This window comes from Chiloscyllium punctatum, chromosome 26 (assembly GCF_047496795.1).
Source record: "Chiloscyllium punctatum isolate Juve2018m chromosome 26, sChiPun1.3, whole genome shotgun sequence".
NCBI classification, from domain to species: Eukaryota; Metazoa; Chordata; class Chondrichthyes; order Orectolobiformes; family Hemiscylliidae; genus Chiloscyllium; species Chiloscyllium punctatum.
Genome location: NC_092764.1, coordinates 5,859,541 through 5,879,461, shown reverse-complemented (window position 1 = coordinate 5,879,461; position 19,921 = coordinate 5,859,541). Strand labels below are relative to the sequence as shown.

Below are 19,921 nucleotides of genomic sequence, written 5' to 3'. Positions count from 1 at the left end.
CCTCTGTGTAAAAAGGTTACCCCTCAGGTTCCCTTTTATTCTTTCCCCTCTAATCCTCGATTCCCCAACCCTGGGAAAAAGACTGAATACATTCACCCTATCCAGGCCTGTCATGATTTTATGCACTTCTATAAGAGCCCCCTCAGGCTCCCACACTCTAAAGATAAATGTCCTAGCATGTCCAACCTCTCCCTATAACTCAGACATTGAGTCCAGGCAACATCCTGGTAGATGTCTTTTGCTGTCTTTCCAGTTTAATAACATCCTTCCAACAGGAAGGTGACCAAAAGGTGACCACACACTACTCCAACCAACGACCTGTATAACTGCAACATAACGTCCCAACTTCTCTGCTCAGTGCCCTGACTGATGAAGGTCAGTGTGCCAAAAGCCTCCTTCACTGCCCTGTCTACCTGTGAACTCCACTTTCAGAGAACTATGCACCTGAACTCCAAGATCCCTCTGCTCCACTTCTTAAGGCCCTACCATTCACAATGAAACTCCTACCTTGATTTGACTTTCCAAAATGCAAGGCCTTGCACTTATCTGTGTTAAACTCCATTTGCTATTTCTCAGCCGACTTCCCCAGCTGATCAAGGTCCTGCTGCAATTTCTGATAACCACCTTCACTGTCCACGATATCACCTATTTTAGTGTCATCTCTAAACTTAGTAATCATGCCTTGTACATTCTCATCCAAATCATTGATATTGATAACAAACAGCAATGGGCCCAGCATTGACCTGAGTCACTCCACTATTCACAGGCCTCCAGTCCGACAAGCATCATTCCACTATTACCCTCTGGTTCCTATCATCAAGCCAATTTTGTATCCAATTTGCCAACTCCTCTGGGATTCCATGTGATCTAACCTTCCAGAGCAGCCCACCATGTGGAATCTTATCAAGGGCCTTACTGAAATCCATATCAACTACATCTACCACCCTGCCCTCGTCAACCTTCCTGGTCACTTCATCAAAGAATTGTAGCAAATTTGTGAGGCATGATCTCCCATTCACAAAGCCATGCTGACTACTCTGAATCAAATCCTGTCTTACCAAACACATGTATATCTTATCCCTCAGAATCTTCTCTAGTAACTTACCTAACACAGATGTTGCACTTACTGGTCTATAGTTCCCAGGCTTTTCTTTGCAGCCCTTCTTGAATAATGGCACAACATTCACTACCGTCCAATCTTCTGGGACCTCACCCAGGCCTAACAACGATGCAAAAATATTAGCCAGGGCTCCCGCAATTTCTTCTCTAGCCTCTTGCAATGTTCTTGAATATATCTGGTCAGGACCAGGAGATTTATCCATCTGCTCACATTCTAATACATCCAACACCACCTCTAATGCGATATGGACGGTCCCCAAGGTATCACCACTAACTTCCCCAAGCTCCCAAGTTGTCTTGTCCTTCTCCATGGTAAACACAGGAGGAGAAATACTCATTGAGAACCTTTCCCATCTCATGTTGTTCTACACGTGTCCACTTTGGTCCTTGAGATGCCCTGTTCTCTCTCGAGTTATTCTTTTGCCTTTAATATACTGAAAGTACCTCTTTGGATTCACCCTCATCTTCTCAGCCAAGGCTATCATGTGCCCCCTTTTCACCCTCCTGATTTCCTTCTTCAGTAAACTCCTGTATTCCCTGTATATTTCCAGGGATTCCCTCGATCCCAGCTGCCGGTACCTGAGCCACGCCACCTCCTTTCTTTCTGGTCAAAACTTCAATATCTCTTGTCATTCAGGGTTCCCTATTCCTGCTCGTCTTGCCCTTCTCCCTCACAGGGACATATGAACCTTGATTTCTAGTTATCTCACTTTTAAAGGCCTCCCACTTGCCAGACATTCCTTTGCCTGTAAACAAACTACTCCAATCTCCAATCAACCCCCGCAAATCCTGTCCAATTCTGTACAAATTTGCCTTGTCCCAATTTCAAACTTGAAGCTGTGAAGCAGTTTTGTCCCTCTCCATAACTTTTAAAACTAATAAAACTATGGCCACTAGTCCTAAAGTGCTGCCCCACTGTCACCTCCATCATCTGTCCTCCCCTATTTCCTAAAAGTGGGTCAAGTTTTGCCCCTTCCCGAGTAGCACCCTCTATATACTGCTTGAGGGAACTTTCCTGAGTGCACTTAACAAATTGTAGTGGCTACTGCTGCTTTCGTTTGATGGGGACAGTATCCGGGGAACTGTGGTCTGACATAGCTTTTCCTGAGCATCCTACATGTAAATGTTGAAACAATTCCAAAGACCCTTCATCAGCTGGTGTACCTGTTTCTGCAGGAATACTGGTGCATTGTCATTCACCTCCTCAATATCGACAGTCACTGTGCAGGTCCCTGACAATCCTGTCAAAGAAAGTGTAACACAGACTCAGAGTTAGGTTTGTGATAAAACATTCACGTGGGCACCAAGTATCCGAATGTCCCTCAGGCAGCATTAAGACCAGCTTTCATATCAAAGAGCTCATGTAGGAGCAGCGCTCAGTTAGGGACATTAATCAGAGGGTTGTGACTTCAAGTGCCTTCCTGAGAGGTAATCTTACTGACAATCCAGAAATTGGGCTGCAACTTGGCATCATTTTATCATTTAATAAATCATTGTATTGTTTCGAATGTTATTTGTTAATGGGAGGAGGGTGTCTCTGGTCTGACCAGCTTTTATTACCCCTCACTAATTGTTCAGAGGGCAGTTAAGTGTCAAGCCCATTGTTGTGGGTGAGGAGCAGACCAGGTAACGATGGCTGAGAGGATGTGAAAGAACCTGTTGGGTTTTTACAACAACCAGCAGACCAAGACTCAGATTCATTATTAATTCTAGTTGCTTTTTAATTGAAATCAAATCTCATGACCTGCTGTGCTGCGTGCCTTTTGTTTCGGTAATGTTACAGGTTCTGTGAGATGATGGGAAACAGCGGAATCAGTGTCACAGACTGAGCAGGGCGGCACGGTGGCTCAGTGGTTAGCACTGCTGCCTCACAGCGCCAGGAACCCTGGTTCAATTCCAGCCTTGGGTAACTGCCTGTTTGAGGTTTGCACATTCTCCCTGTGTCTGTGTGGGTTTCCTCCCACAGTCCAAAGACATGCAGGTTAGGGTGAATTGGCCATGCTAAATTGCCCACAGTGTTCAGGCATGTGAAGATTAGGTTGGGGTAAAAATATAGGATAATAGGATCTGGGTGGGTTACTCTTCGGAGGGCTGTTGTGGACTAGTTGGGCCGAAGGGCCTGTTCCCACACTATAGGGTTTCAATGATTCTTCTATGGCCTCCAGTCTTCCACCAACTTCAATATCACAACCAGATAACCTGGCTGTTTATAACAGAGAATGGACAGCACAGAAACTTACTTTACAACAAGCTCAGTTAAGACCAGTTCTTATGCTCCATTCAGCCCATTCCTATTGCTCTTTTATTCCACCTTATATTGTCTTTTTGTCCTGCATTATCATTTGGCAATGCAACAGGAAAGGAATTGATGATGTCTGGAGGATGTGAGGCAAGGTTCCTACATCAATAAAAATACCATTTTTCATGACCCACCATGAGCTAATTATGATTGAACAGAGCTTTATTCTGTTTGATAGGGACAAGGTAGGGGGTGCTTTACTCTGTTACTAACCCCGTGCTATCCCTATCCTGGGAGTGTTTGATGTGGGAACATTGTAGAGGGAGCTTTACTCTGTATCTAACTCTGTGCTATCCCTGTCCTGGGAGTGTTTGATGCGGGGCCAGTGTAGAGGGAGCTTTACTCTGTATCTAACCCCGTGCTATCCCTGTCATGGGAGTGTTTGATGGGGGACAGAGTAGAGACAATAGACAATGGGTGCAGGAATAGGCCATTCTGTCCTTCGAGCTGCACCACCATTCATTATGATCATGGCTGATCATCCTTAATCAGTATCCTGTTCCTGCCTTATCTCCATAACCCTTGATTCCACTATCCTTGAGAGCTCTATCCAACTCTTTCTTAAATGAATCCAGAGACTGGGCCTCCACTGCCCTCTGGGGCAGAGCATTCCACACAGCCACCACTCTCTGGGTGAAGAAGTTTCTCCTCATATCTGTCCTAAATGGTCTACCCCGTAGTTTTAAGCTGTGTCCTCTGGTTTGGCACTCACCCATTAGCGGAAACATGTTTCCTGCCTTCAGAGTCTCCAATCCTTTAATAATCTTATACGTCTCAATCAGATCCCCTCTCAGTCTTCGAAACTCAAGGGTATACAAGCCCATTCAATCCAGTCTTTCAGTGTAAGGTAATCCCGCCATTCCAGGAATTGACCTCGTGAACCTACGCTGCACTCCCTCAATAGCCAGAATGTCTTTCCTCAAATTTGGAGTCCAGGACTGCACACAATGTTCCAGGTGTGGTCTCACCAGGGCCCTGTACAGATGCAGAAGAACCTCTTTGCTTCTATACTCAATCCCTCTTGTTATGAAGGCCAGCATGCTATTAGCCTTCTTCACTACCTGCTGTACCTGAATGCTTACCTTCATTGACTGGTGTCCAAGAACATCCAGATCTCTCTGTACTGCCCCTTTACCTAAATTAATTCCATTGAGGTAGTAATCTGCCTTCCTGTTCTTGCCACCAAAGTGGATAACCATACGTTTATCCACAATAAACTGCATCTGACCACTCACCTAACCTGTCCAGGTCACCCTGTAATCTCCTAACATCCTCCTCCCATTTCACCCTGCCCACAGCTTAGTATCATCAGCAAATTTGCTAATGTTATTATTAATACCATCTTCTATATCATTAATATATATTGTAAAAAGCTGCGGTCCCAGCACTGATCCCTACGGTACCCCACTGGTCACTGCCTGCCATTCCGAAATGGAGCCATTTATCACTACTCTTTGTTTCCTGTCAGCCAACCAACTTTCAATCCAAATTATTACTTTGTCCCCAATACCATGCGCTCTAATTCTGCTCACTAACCTCCTATGTGGGACTTTATCAAAAGCTTTCTGAAAGTCCAGGTACACTACATCTACTGGATCTCCCTCGTCTATCTTCAGTTATATCCTCAAAAAATTCCAGAAGATTAGTCAAGCATGACTTCCCCTTCATAAATCCATGCTAACTTTGATCTATCCTGTTACTACTATCCAGATGTGTCAGAATTTCATCCTTTATAATTGACTCCAGCATCTTTCCCACCACTGAGGTCAGACTAACTGGTCTATAATTTCTTGCTTTCTCTCTCGCTCCTTTCTTAAAAAGTGGTACAACTTTAGCCACCCTCCAATCCTCAGGAACCAATCCCGAATCTATCGAACTCTGGAAAATAATCACCAACGCATCCACGATTTCTCGAGCCACCTCCTTCAGTACCCTGGGATGTAGACCATCAGGCCCTGGGGACTTATCAACCTTCAGACCTAACAGTCTCTCCAACACCAATTCCTGGCAAATATAAATTCCCTTCAGTTCAGGTCCTTCAGCCACTGTTACCTCAGGGAGATTGCTTGTGTCTTCCCCAGTGAACACAGATCTGAAGTACCCATTTAATTCTTCTGCCATTTCTTTGTTCCCCGTAATATATTCCCCTGTTTCTGTCTTCAAGGGCCCAATTTTAGTCTTAACCATGTTTTTTTCCTTTCACATATCTAAAAAAGCTTTTACTATCATCCTTTATGTTATTGGCCAGTTTACCTTCGTACCTCATTTTTTTTCTGCGTATTTCCTTCTTAGTAATCCTCTGTTGTTCTTTAAAAGCTTCCCAGTCCTCCGTTTTCCCACTTATCTTTGCTATGTTATACTTTTTCTCTTTTAACTTTATATATTTCTTAACTTCCCTCGTCAGCCACGGCCACCCCTGCCTCCTCATAGGATCTTTCTTCCTTTTTGGAATGAACTGATCCTGCATCTTCTGCATTATACACAGAAATATCTGCCATTGTTCCTCCACTGTCATCCCTGCTAAGGTATTGCACCATTAAACTTTGGCCAGCTCCTCCCTCATAGCTCCATAGTTCCCTTTATTCAACAGAAATATTGTCACTTCCGATTGTACCCTCTGCCTCTCAAATTGCAGACTGAAGCTTATTGTATTATGGTCACTACTTCCCAATGGCTCCTTCACTTCGAGGTCCCTGATCAATTCTGGTTCATTCCACAATACCAGATCCAGAATTGCCTTCTCCCTGGTCGGCTCCAGCACCATCTGTTCTAACAATCCATCTCGGAGGCACTTCACAAAGTCTTTCTTGAGGTCCAATACCATCCTGATTCTCCCAGTCTACCTGCATGTTGAAATCCCCCATAACAACTGTAGTAACATCTTTGCGACAGGCCAATTTCAGCTCCTGATTCAACTTACATCCGACATCCAGACTACTGTTTGGGAGCCTGTAGATAACTCCCAAGAGGGTCTTTTTACCCTTAGAGTTTCTTAGCTCTATCCACACTGACTCTACATTCCCTGATTCTCGGTCCCCCTGCGCAAGGGACTGAATATCATCCCTTACCAACATGGCCACCCCACCCCCTCGGCCCGTCAGTCTGTCCTTACGATAGCATGTGTAGCCTTGAATATTCATTTCCCAGGCCCTGTCCACTTGAAGCCACATCCTAGTTATCCCCACAATATCGTATCTGCCAATTTCCATAAGAGCCTCAAGCTCATTCACCTTATTTCCAATGCTTCGTGCATTCATGTATAGTATTTTTAATTTGTTACTGCCCTCATCCTTCCCATTAACCCCTAATTCACTCAACCTTACAGCATGATCCCTTTCTGAGTTTTCTGCCTCATTGATACAGTTGTCTTTCTTGACTTCCCTTGTTCTAACTTTCCCTTCAATTTCCTTCTTAAACATCCAGTTTGTCCCCTCCCCCCCCCCGCTACTTAGTTTAAACGTAGCTGTGTTGCAGTAGCAAACCTGCCTACCAGAATGCTCGTCCCTAACCTATTAAGGTGCAAACCGTCTCTCTTGTATAATTTATGCTTACCACAAAACATACCCCAGTGATCCAAGAATTTAAATCCTTGCTTCCTGCACCAGTTCCCCAGCCACATGTTCAAGAGGTAGTTTAACTCTGTATCTAACCCTGTGCTGTCCCTGTCCTGGGAGTGTTAGATGGGGACAGCGTAAAGGAAACTTTACTCTGTTACTAACCCCGTGCTATCGCTGTCCTGGGAGTGTTAGATGGGGACAGCGTAAAGGAAGCTTTACTCTGTTACTAAGCCCGTGCTATCCCTGTCCTGGGAGTGTTTGATGGGGGAAGTGTAGAGAGAGCTTTACTCTGTAGGTAACCCCATGCTATCTTTTCCTGGGAGTGTTTGATGGGGACAGTGCAGAGAGAGCTTTACTCTGTATCTAACCCCGTGCTATCCCTGTCCTGGGAGTGTTTGATGGGGGAAGTGTAGAGGGAGCTTTACTCTGTAGGTAACCCCGTGCTATCCCTGTCCTGGGAGTGTTTGATGGGGACAGTGCAGAGAGAGCTTTACTCTGTATCTAACCCCGTGCTATCCCTGTCCTGGGAGTGTTTGATGGGGGTAGTGTAGAGGGAGCTTTACTCTGTATCTAACCCCGTGCTATCTTTTCCTGGGAGTGTTTGATGGGGACAGTGTAGAGAGAGCTTTACTCTGTATCTAACCCTGTGCTGTCCCTGATCTGGGAGGGTCATTCTATGATTTTCTGTTCAATGGGACATTTCTTACTGATTTATTGTCAAGGGGCTGAAGGAAAAATGTCTTCAGGTGAGGTATTTATGTTAAACGTATTTAAGGAAAAGCCTGCACAGTATTGGGAAGGTCTCACATCCTGGAGATGCTGCAGAGGAGATTATTCCAATTGATCTCAGTCTGTGAAGGAGCTGGAGAATTTGTTGTTAAGGGTTGGGGGGGGCGGGGGTTGGTCAATAACTGTCGAAGGCTGTGAAGCTTTTGATGAAGTGGGGAAGGAGACGGAAAGGATTGTTCCCTGATTGTGGGTGGAGGAGTGCCCATGTAGGGCATAATGCCCAGCAAAGACCAGATAAGCTGAATGGCCTGTCTATGCTGTCCACTCAATGCCGCTGTCTGAAACATTTCAGTTCCAATCACTGCCTGTGCTTCCTCACCAGCATGGTCAGCCACCAGCACCTCCAGTTGGTATTTCATTGATGTGTAGCCGGTCATGTCCCTGGCCAGTGTCAAGGTCCCGTTGGCACTGACGGTAAACAGCAGCCTGCCATCATTCCGAGGTTCCTGGCTGTGGAGTCGGAAGGAAAGGTGGGCGTTTTCAGTCCTGGGATCATCCTGATCAGCCGCTGTCAGAGTGACCAGATGTGAACCTGGAAAAGGAGTCAGCAATCCGCAGCATCACTCAATAAGATGGGATAGAAGCTGGCCATTCAGCCCATCATCTCTGTATTCTCTCTTTAAAGGAGCTCTACAATCAGCTCTTTCTATTTCATGCTGCATGTTTTAGCTCTCCAACTATTTATCCAACGTTTCTCACTCTTACAGGCATGGTGTTCCACATCCTAACATAGACCCTCTGACCAACAGAATCAAGTTATCCCTATTAGTCCTGTCAAATCCCTTCACAATGTTCACCCGCAATGAAATCTCCTCCCCCCCCCCCCCCCCCAAACAACACCTCCAACCCACCACACCCCCAACTCCCCCAGTCAGCTGGGGAGGTGAACAATCCCAGGTCTGTAAGCGAACACTGTCCTGGATCTGACAGGGTTAATGAAGCTCCACCCAATCAGGTGATGTTCTGGTTTGACAGGGAAGTTGCTGTATATAAGAGGATACTATACAGATCCTCTTATAGCATCAGTAACAAAGTCTAATCAACTGTTAGAGCTTGAACTCTATCAGTATCATATAATAAACTCGATCTGATCTCCAGGGAGAGGCTGGACAGGTTGGGGCTGTTTTCCCTGGAGTGTTGGAGGCTGAGGGGTGACCTTATAGAGGTTATAAAATCATGAAGGGCATGGATAGAATAAAAAGACAAGGTCTTTTCCCTGGGGTCAGGGAGTCCAGAACTAGAGGGCATCAGGGAGTCCAGAACCAGGGGGGTCACAGTCTAACAATTCGGGCTTGGCCATTTCAGACTGAGATGAGGAGAAATGGCTTCACCCAATGAGTGGGTTGAGGTGGTTGAGGTCAAAACATTGAATATTTTCAAGAATGCGTTTGGTAAAGTTCCTAGTATTCCCGATGAAAGGACTCAGGAGAAAGCAGTCACAGGATGTGGATGATCAACCATGATCATATTGAATGGCAGAGCAGGTTCAAAGGGCCGAGTGGCCTTCTCAAGCTCCTGTTTTCTAGGTTTCCATGTTTCTAAAAGACAAGGAGAGGAAATGCTGAGCCAACAACACTCTCAACCTCAATCGCCTGCAGTCCCCTCGCTTGGTCAGCCTGAGCAGGTACAGCCATTCCCACTGGAACCCTGGGAAACCACCCAGAGAGTGACCATGGTCATCTTCTCCCTGAGGGACGGACAGGAAGAGATTCTGGTTCCAAACAGAAATGGAAGGTTAATAGTCTGTGTGATGATGTCACATTCCCAACTCTCCCCCTCACTGTCCTGATATCAGGCTAAGCTCAGCTGGGTTTACACTGTGAGGATTAGTCAGTGGACTATAGCAATCTAGTCCAGTGCTGCCTCACCCAATGTCCAAGCACATAGGGGAGGCATCACTGAGGTGATACACAAATCTACATAAAAATAAAACACTGTAAATGCTATAGATCTGATTATAAAAGCAGAAAGTGCTGGAGAAATGCAGCAGGTTTGGCAGCATCTTTATTTATTCACTCATTTGACACGGGCATCGCTGCCTGGGCCCACATTTATTACCCGTCCCTAGTTGCCCTTAGGAAGGTGGGGGTGAGCTGCCTTCTTGAACCACTGCAGTCCATGTGCTGTAGGTAGATCCACAATGCCCTGGGGGAGGGAATTCCAGGATTCTGGCCCAGTGACACTGAAGGAATGGTGATATATTTCCACATCAGGATGGTGATTGGCTTGGAGGGGAACTTGCAGGATGTGGTGTTCCCATGTATCTGCTGCCCTTGTCCTTCTAGATGGAAGTGGTCCTGGGTTTACAAGGTGCTGTCTGAGAATGCTCGGTGAATTTGTGCTGAGTACCTTGCAGATGGTACACACTGCTGCTACTGAGAGTCGGTGGTGGATGGAGTGGGTGTTTGTGGATTTGGTGCCAATCAAGTGGGCTGCTTTGTCCTGGATGGTGTTGAGCTTCTTGAGTGTTGTTGGAGCTGCCCCCATCCAGGCAAGTGGGGAATATTCCATCCCACTCCTGACTTGTGCCTTGTAGATGGTGGACAGGCTTTGGGGAGTCAGGAGGGGAGTTATTTGCTGCAGTATTCCTAGCCTCTGACCTGCTGTTATAGCCACTGTGTTTATATGATGAGTCCAGTTGAGTTTCTGGTCAATGATAACCCCCAGGATGTTGACAGTGGGGGTTTCAGTGATGGTAATACCGTTGAATGTCAAGGGGCAGTGGTTAGATTGTCTCTTGTTGGTGATGGTCATTGTTTGGCATTTGTGTGGTGTGAATGTTACTTTTCTGTTGAGAGAGAAACAGAGTTAATGTTTCAACTCTGATATGTCCCTTCTTCATCTGAAAGGTTAATTCTGTTTCTCTCTCTCCACAGATGCTACTAGACCTGCTGAGTTTCTCCAGCTTTCGCTGTTTTTATTTCTTTCTCCTGCTCTCTGTTGTGATAACTGTGATGTTAAGTTGATCACCTTGAACCTGTTGCTCGCGGACTGTTGCCTGGTAACTCTCAGGGATGCACACGGGCGCGTTGTCATTGTCGTCTGTCACCGATACTCTCAACTCCAGTGGCTCATCAAGAAGCTCTCCATCAGAGCTCTCTACAGATATCAGCAGCACATACTAAAGGAGAGGGTCAAAACTTTCAACATCAGCTAGATTACACTCTGCATACAAACACCATTACAAACCTGCCCAGGGAAATAATCCAGATGTTTAATAACCACATTCCCTTCATTTCTCCACCAGCAATAACTCCGGTTCAATCCCCTCACCCAGATACTCTGCTCCAGAGGATATTGGCAGCTGGTCAACTATGGAAGACATCACAGTGCAATTGCTCCCATCCTCAGGGTAGCTCTAATCACATGCACCTCCTTCAGGAGGTGGCTGGGGACAGCTGCAAGTCACAGGATAGCACCGTAAGAGGCCATTTGGTCGACTGGGCCTATGCTGGCTCTTTGAAAGTGCAATCATTCCAAGTTCAAAATTCCCTCTTTTTGACCATAACTCCCTCGTTTCTGCATCTCCTTCCAACTCAATTTAAAAATTCTTTATAGGATCAAGTCCCATCAGCTTTCCAGAATGAATATTCCAAATCCTAACATCTCTCAGAGTGAAGATCTTTCTCCCCAGCTCCCCTCAGGATCTGTTGGCAATGCTGTTAAGTCCTTGGCTCTGGTTACTGATCCACTCATAGCCTCATAGATTCAAACCGTGCAGAACAGGCCCTTCGGCCCATCGAGTCTGCTCTGACATAACTACCACTAAAAGTGCACTGACCCCAATTTCCTGCACTTGTCCCATACCCTTGAATGTTATGATATTTGAAATACTCATCAAATTTTTTTTAAAGGTTCTAAGGTTTCCAGCCTCCCCTACCTTTCCAAACAGTGCATTCCAGATGCCCACCATCTGCTGAGTGAAAATTTTCCCAAATCCTCTCTGAAACTCCTGCCCCTTACGCTAAAACTATATCCACTTGTGACTGACCCCTCGACCAAGGGGAACAGCTGCTCACTCTTTACCCTGTCCATGCCCCTCATAACCTTATACATCTCAGTTATGTCCCCCTCCATGGTCTTCTCTGCTCTAAAGAAAACAATCCAAGCCTATCTAGTCTCTCCTTCTAGCTCCATCCCAGACAACATCCTGGTGAACCTCCTCTGTATCCCCTCGAGTGCTATCACTTGCACAAGATAATTTGCTTTCCTCAGTCTACCTGTCCACACCTTGGGAATCTCTACTTCCTCCCAACCTTTTTGGTTCCAAGGGAAAGGCCTCTAACTATCCAACATCTTCTCGGAGCAGAACTTCCAACTCACTCATTCATCATTTGAAGACCTTTCCATCGTGACTGAAGAGGTACCACCCTTTGATTGTCCACAGTACTCCAGGACAGAGACCAGGAGCAGGGCTTAAGCTCTTTGGCTTTAGAACAATGAAGGGTGATTTTTTTTTCTTTCTTCATTGACAGGTAAGGGCGTCACTGGCTTGGCAGCATTTTCTGCCCATCCCTTATTGCCCAGAGGGAAGTTAAGAGTCAACCACATCACTGTGGGTCTGAAGTCACATATAGGCCAGACCGGGTAAGGATGGTAGTTTCCTTCCCTAAAGGATATTAGGGAACAAGATGGACGAATTTTCTTGACAATTGATTCTTGATCATCGATAGGCTGTTAATTTTTATTTAATTCACGTTCCACCATCTGCCATAGCGGGGTTTGAACCCAGGTCCCCAGAGTCACTGGATTAATAGTCTAGTAATAATACCATTAGGCCATTGCTTCCTTTTCTTACTGAAACATTCGAGATTGTCAGGGGACAGGGTCAAATGGAAGACTTCCCTCTCGTTGGGGGGAGACTAAAGCTGAGGATCAAAACCAGGGGAGTAAAGATGAGTTCCTGATTCTAGGGCAGGGATGAGGACAATTTTTGTTTCTTGTGGGAGTGTGGAATTTTCTTTTCCAGTAGTATTGCATGTTTCCTCTTTAAATTTATTCTGATTGAGACAGATCTTTAACCAACAAGAGAGTTAGGGTTATGAGGGATGGTGGGTGGGAATGGGGGGGAGGGGGTGCTGTTGGCGAGCGGTGGGAGGGGGAGCAAGGCAGGATTGTGGAGCTGAGATTACAACCAGATCAACCACAACCTTATCAAGCTTCTCCCAGAGTGAATACTAGGGGTGTGCATTTAAGATGAGAGGGAAAAGTTCAAAGGAGATGTAAGGGACAAGTTCCTCACTTGAAGAGTGGAAGGAACGAAATCTACATCGCGTTTCTGCAGGGACCAATGTTGTGATCCTTACTCCTTTTGAGGTGCATTAATGACCTGCTCTGAGGTGGACAAAGCATCATTTAAATGGTGACTGATGACATAAATTGTAAATGTGGCAGTGCATAGTAATGTGGAGAGAAACAGACTTCAGGGAGATAGATTCTGGATTAGTGGTGCTGGAAGATCACAGCAGTTCAGGCAGCATCCAAGGAGCAGTGAAATCAACGTTTCGGGCAAAAGCCCTTCATCAGGGAGCTAGAGACTGGTAGACAGAGAAATAGATGCATAGCAGCTGAAATTTAATGCAGAAATTTGTAAAAATGATTTAGTTTTGTAAGAACTCGAGAGAAGATGTCAAGGAATTGGAGAGGGAGTTGGGGAGATTTACTAGAATGTATCAGTGATGTGGAGATGTTGGAGGTGGTGAGATTGTTCACCCTCACAGAGAATTTTACATCGAGTAGGACTCAGCAGAGATACCTAAGAAATCAAACTAGGGAACAGATGATTAGATGTCAATTGAGGGGACAACTAGGTGACACTTGACTGGATGTAGATATTTTAATTAAAACATTTTTAAAATCCATGTTTGGAGAAGGTGGGACCTGGGCCCAAATTTCTTGGCCCGAGAGGTAGGAGTTCTATCACCATTCACTGGGAGCCCTGCCGACTTCATCAAGACACATGGGGAACGGGTTTAGAGTTTGGTGATGTGTACTTTGAATTAAAATGGAATCAAACTGAAAAACTTAATCTCAGATGTTTGACAGAGAGAGTCAAGGGGGGGATGTAACTGTGATGTCCAGAATCCTAGGCTGGATAGATTGAGTAGTTCAGGTTAAACTGTTTCCATAGGAAGCTGGGTCAGTGAGGACAGGACACAGATGGCAACGCTATTGCAATTTTCATTTCGACAGTGAGTTCTGGTGATCTGGAACACGCTGCCAGAGAAGGAGGTGTAAACAGATTCATTAGAGACGGGGTGTGGGGAAAGAACTGGAGAGCAGGGCTATCAAAGGAATGAACGAGACTTGCGGTCGGTGTGTTGCCTCCCAGTGCCAGGGTCCATGAGATCTCGGATTGTATCTTTGGGGTCTTGAAGAGAGAGGGTGACCAGCCTCAAGTTGTTGACCATGTAGGTACCAACGATATAGATAGAAAGAGGGATAGGGATGTAAGGCAGGACTTCAGGGAGCTAGGGTGGAAGCTGAGAGCTAGAACAAACAGAGTTGTTATCTCTGGTTTGTTACCCGTGCCACGTGATACCGAGGCAAGGAATAGGGAGAGATATCAGCTGAACACGTGGCTGCAGGGATGGTACAGGAGGGAGGGTTTCAGATATATGGATAATTGGGGCTCATTCTGGGGAAGGTGGGACTTGTACAAACAGGACGGTCTTCACTTGAACTGGAGGGGTACTAATATCCTGGGTGGGAAATTTGCTGGTGCTATTTGGATGGGTTTAAACTAGCTCAGCAGGGGGTGGGAACTGGAGGTGTAGTTGCAGTGCACAGGAGGATGAGAGTAGGGAGGACAGGGACAGGATTTCAGGGTCACAGCAATGTGCTGGCAGATAGCAAACTGGTTTGAAGTGTGTCTACTTCAACGCCAGAAGTATCTGAAATAAGGTAGGTGAGCTTGCAGCATGGATAGGTACCTGGGACTTCAATGTTGTGGCCATTTCAGAGACATGGATAGAGCAGGGTGAGGAATGGATGTTGCAGGTTCCAGGGTTTAGATCTTTCATTAAGAACAGGCAAAGCGGTAAAAGAGGGGGAGGTGTGGCCTTGTTAGTCAAGGTTGGTATAACGGTGGCTGAGAGAACTTTTGACGAGGACTCGTCTACTGAGATAGTGTGGGCTGAGGTTAGAGGAGAGGTCAGGAGAGAGAAGAAGTCATACTGCTTGGAGGTGTTTTAAAGGCCTCCGCAGAGTTCCAGGGAGGTGGAAGAGAGGATTGGCAAAATTATTCTGAGTAGGAGTGAAAGGAACAGGGTGGTCATTATGGGGGACTTTAACTCCCCCAACATTGACTGGAAATGTTATAACCCTAGTATGTCGGATGGATCAGTTTTTGTCCAATGTGCACAGGAGGGTTTCCTGACACAGTACGTTGAAGGGCTGACAAGAGGGGAGGCCACATTGGATCTGGTGCTTGGTAATGAACCAGGCCAGGTATTTGACTTAGTTGTAGGTGAGCACTTTGGAGAGAGTGACCATAATTCAGTTACGTTTAGTTTAGCGATGGAAAGGGATAGGTACATGCCACAGGGCAAGAGTTATCGATGGGGCAAGGGCAATTATAATGCAATTAGGCAAAATTAGGATGCAGAGAATGGGGGTAGCAAAATGCAGGGGATGCAGACAATGGAAATGTGGGGCTGGTTTAAGGAACAGATATTGCGTGTCCTTGATAGGTATGTCCCTGTCAGGCAGGGAGGAAGTGATAAAGTAAGGAAACCGTGGTTTACTAAAGAAATTGAATTTCTTGTTAAGAAGAAGAGGGAGGGTTATGTGACGGTGAGACAAGATGGTACAGATGAGGCGATGGAGAGTTACAGGAAGGATTTAAAGAGAGAGTTAAGGAGAGCAAAGGCAGGACATGAGCAGTCTTTAGCAGGTAGAATAAAGGAGAACCCTAAAGCTTTCTATAGGTACGTGAGGAATAAAAGGATGATTAGGGTAGGACTAGGGCCAGTCAAAGACCGAAGTGGGAAGTTGAGTGTGGACCCTGTGGAGATCGGAGAGGTGCAAAATGAACATTTCTCATCGGTTTTCACTCAGGAAAAGGAGAATATTGTAGAGGAGAAGAATGAGGTGCGAGATATTAGACTGGAAAGGATTGAGGTTAGTTACAAACAGGTGTTTTCAAATCTAGAAGGAGTGAAAGTAGACAAGTCCCCTGGCTGGATGGGATTTATCCGAGGATTCTCTGGGAAGCTAGGGAGGAGATAGCAGAGCCTTTGGCTTTGATATTTGAGTTGTCATTGTCTACAGGTTTAGTACCTGAGGACTGGAGCAAATGTCGTGCCCTTGCTCAAGAAGGGCAGTAGAGATAACCCAGGTAATTATAGACCAGTGAGCATTACTTCTGTTGTAGGAAAGGTTTTGGAAAGGATTATAAGAGATAAGATTTATAATCATCTAGCAAGCAACAATTTGATTTCAGATAGTCAACTTGGTTTTGTCAAGGGCAGGTCATGTCTCACAAATCTCATTGAGTTTTTTGAGAAGGTGACCAAGCCCGTAGATGAGGGTAGAGCAGTTGACGTGGTTTACATAGACTTCAGTAAAGCTTTAGATAAGGTTCCACATGGTAGGCTGATGGAGAAGATGCAGAGGCGTGGAATTGGGGGTGAGTTAGCAGTTTGGATTAGAAACTGGCTTTCTGAAAGAAGGCAGTGAATGGTGGTTGATGGAAAATATTCAGCCTGGAGTCCAATCACTAGTGGTGTGTCACAAGGATCTGTTTTGGGGCCACTGTTTTTTGTCATTTTTATAAATGACTTAGACGCAGGCATAGGTGGATGGATTAGTAAATTTGCAGACGACACTAAAGTCGGTGGAGTAGAGGACAGTTTGGAAGAATGTTACAGGTTGCAAGGGAACTTGGAAAAACTGCAGAATTAGGCTAAGAGGTGGCAAATGGAGTTCAATGCAGCTAAATGTGAGGTGATACACTTTGGGAAGAATAACAGGAAGACAGAGTACTGGGTCAATGGAAAGATTCTTGGTCATGTGGATGTGCAGAGGGATCTTGGAGTCCATGTACATAGATCCCTGAAAGTTGCCACCCAGGTGGATAGTGCTGTTAGGAAGGCATACAGTGTGTTAGGTTTCATTGGTAGAGGGATTGAGTTTCAGAACCGCAATATCATGCTGCAACTATACAAAACGCTGGTGCAGCCACACTTGGAATATTGTGTACAGTTCTGTTCACCCCATTACAGGAAGGATGTGGATGCATTGGAAACGGTGCAGAGAGATTTACCAGGATGTTGTCTGGTCAGGAGGGAAGGTCTTATGAGGAAAGGCTGAGAGACTTGGGTCTGTTCTCATTGGAGAGAAGAAGGCTAAGAGGGGATTTGATAGAGACATACAAGATGATCAAAGGATTAGATAGGGTAGACAGTGAAAGACTTTTTCCTAGGATGATGGCGTCAGCTTGTATGAGGGGACATAACTACAAATTGAGGGGTGATAGATTTAAGACAGATGTCAGAGGCAGGTTCTTTACGCAGATAGTGGTAAGGGCGTGGAATGCACTACCTGCTAATATAGTTAACTCAGCCACATTAGGGAGATTTAAACAATCCTTAGATAAGCACATGGATGATTTTGGGATAGTGTAGGGAGAGGAGCTGGGAATAGTTCACAGGACGGTGCAACATCAAGGGCCGAAGGGCCTGTTCTGCGCTGTATTGTTCTATGTTCTATAGGCACAATGGATCAACTGGCCTTGTTCCATGCTCTAGGATTCGATGATTCTATAGTTTACCTCTGCTCCTTGTTCCCGGTCCAGTGGTTCAGTTAAATAGATCTGGCCTTCTTGGTCGATGATGAAAGGGCCTTCAGGAGAAGGTGGTTTGGCCTCCAGGCTGTAGTTCACTCGATCATTATTCCATTGAACCTAAAAGTACCAGAGTTTAAAACGAGAACAGGAATCAGCCAGCCATTGAGAACTTTCAGCCAAAGCAAAAACCTGTACAGTGCAGCCTTTCATCTTTCACTCATGAAGTGGTCGCCTAGTTACTCTCAGGAGAACTCACAGGTGCGTAGTGACATGGACGCTCACATTCTCAGCTTCCAGTCAGAGGGTGAGCCACTCTGTAAAACTGGACACAAAATCATCCCCTTCACTCCCTTACCAACAGACCGCTGCACTGTCAGAGACGCTCTCCTTTAAACAATAAACTCAAACCTGTCTCGTTCTGCCCCACAGAGTTCAATCCTACAGGTCTATACCAGGGATTCACTCATTTTCCCAAACTTGTCCATTGTATTTTTTTTCTGTTTCACTTCAGATCTTTAAGAAGACCTGAACTGAGTTCTTACTTTGTAAAGTTTAAACGCAGGAGTGATTCTTCTTTAGATCAATTCAATCAATAATGTGATCAGTAACCATGTTTTCTAGCTATGGATTTTGACCCTGTTCCAATGATATCATAATCCAGCTGTTGTTTTAATGGGATAATGTTTTCACTCTCAATTTCACCCCCGTGCTGTTTAAAAAGAGAAAATGCCCTTCATGAATTGACTTCAATAACCCTTGGGCTCCAGCCAGGACAATGAAGAGGAGATGGTCAGTGAAATGGAGTTGGAGAGATGGACAGTTTCCATTTGAGAGACACTACTCTGGACAGGTCAACAACTGAAGTCTTATGCAGATTTTGATAAGTCTGAGCAATAAGACTCATGCTTGGTTCAGACCTTTTGTATTGAGAATCTCTGATGGGAGAATCGAGAGGCTGGGATACAGCAGAGAGTTTTGGCTTCATTGACAGACCACTCAGAATTCACTGCTGCAGTCCCCACAGAAGGAGCAGGACCCACTGAAGGCTCTGGGGGGGGGGGGGGGGGGGGGGGGGGGTGGGGTGGGGGGGGGGGGGCAGGGGTGACTGCCCAAAGGCTGAGCCCCCTTCCCAAGTGTGGAGCTAGTCAAAGACTTGGTCATGTGTGCACCAAAGGTTGTTTTATTAACTTGATTAATTTGGGATTACTTTAACATGTTGGATTGTGGGCAATCCAGTTTGGTCAAGTTTGGGCTAGTATTTATTGCTGTGATCAAGTTACATTTCCTCCCTCCTCCTGATACAATAAATTACACAAAAAGGGCTTTATTTCCTTTCACTGACGGTCCCTTCCCTTTCTCTTCTCACTTTTCATATTTTACATATTCATACTACCATTAGATTATTACCTAATAATAATTAGTATTTATAATGTTTGATGTTTGTGTGTTTTTATTGTCATTAAGATTATATTTGACACGCTTGATCATTGAACATATTTCTGAGTAGTCTCGCTCATCTCTGATCTGCCCAGGATGCAGCTCTTAGCCTGGCTGAGACTCTGCAGTGACTCTCACTCACTGTACACCCTGTGGTGGGGTAGGGGGTCTCCCCAGTAACCTCCAATATTTATCTTTCAGCCACTATCACTAGAAACAGATGATCTGTCCATGGACACAGAGCTGCCTGCGAGATCTTACTGCACACAAGCATGTTGTCACACTTCCCCTTTTGCAAATGTTAACTACATGAGGAAAAGATATCATTGACTGTGGAGCGCAATGAGACCTTGTTGTGAAAGGTGCTATATAAATGCTTGATTATTCTTCAATCCCAGACTGATCAGTAACACAATGTTTCCAACTCATCTGTGAAGATGATGGTGAACTCTCTCGCTCCCCTTGATGGTGACAATGGGAGGTGGGCTGGATTGGCACACTAGAAAAAGGGGAGGGCCACAGATGCTGGAGATCAGACTCAAAGAGTGTGTTGCTGGAAAAGCACAGCAGGTCAGGCAGCATCCGAGGAGCAGCAGAATTGGTGTTTCGGACAAAAGTCCATCGGATGCTGCCTGACCTGCTGTGATTTTCCAGCAGCACACTCTCGACTGCATAAGCACACTGTCATTAGTCCCAAACCCAGTCCGTATTGCACTCAGGCTTCCCTCTCTCTGCCGACTCGATGGCATTACAGCAAAGCAACGCTGGACATTTGGTGGGGGAGGTGAGACTGGCCCAGTCTGACAATCCCAGAGAGATATTCGACCAGAACTATCCCTTCACATGTTTAAATTAGATTACTTACAGTGTGGAAACAGGCCCTTCGGCCCAACAAGTCCACACTGACCCGCCGAAGCGCAACCCACCCAGACC

General features: G+C 45.6%; 1 protein-coding gene across 1 annotated transcript in view; it reads right to left on the bottom strand.

Moving 5' to 3' along the window:
• Window positions 1-19,921, bottom strand: part of cdh16 (cadherin 16, KSP-cadherin) — a 95,574-nt gene that overhangs the window by 31,018 nt on the left and 44,635 nt on the right. The window contains exons 8-11 of the mRNA XM_072595677.1: window positions 17,537-17,668; window positions 10,735-10,885; window positions 8,084-8,296; window positions 2,284-2,360 (exon numbers count right to left, since the gene is read on the bottom strand). Of these exons, the coding sequence (XP_072451778.1) occupies window positions 2,284-2,360; window positions 8,084-8,296; window positions 10,735-10,885; window positions 17,537-17,668 (573 nt within the window). The remainder of the gene's footprint in view (window positions 1-2,283; window positions 2,361-8,083; window positions 8,297-10,734; window positions 10,886-17,536; window positions 17,669-19,921) is intronic.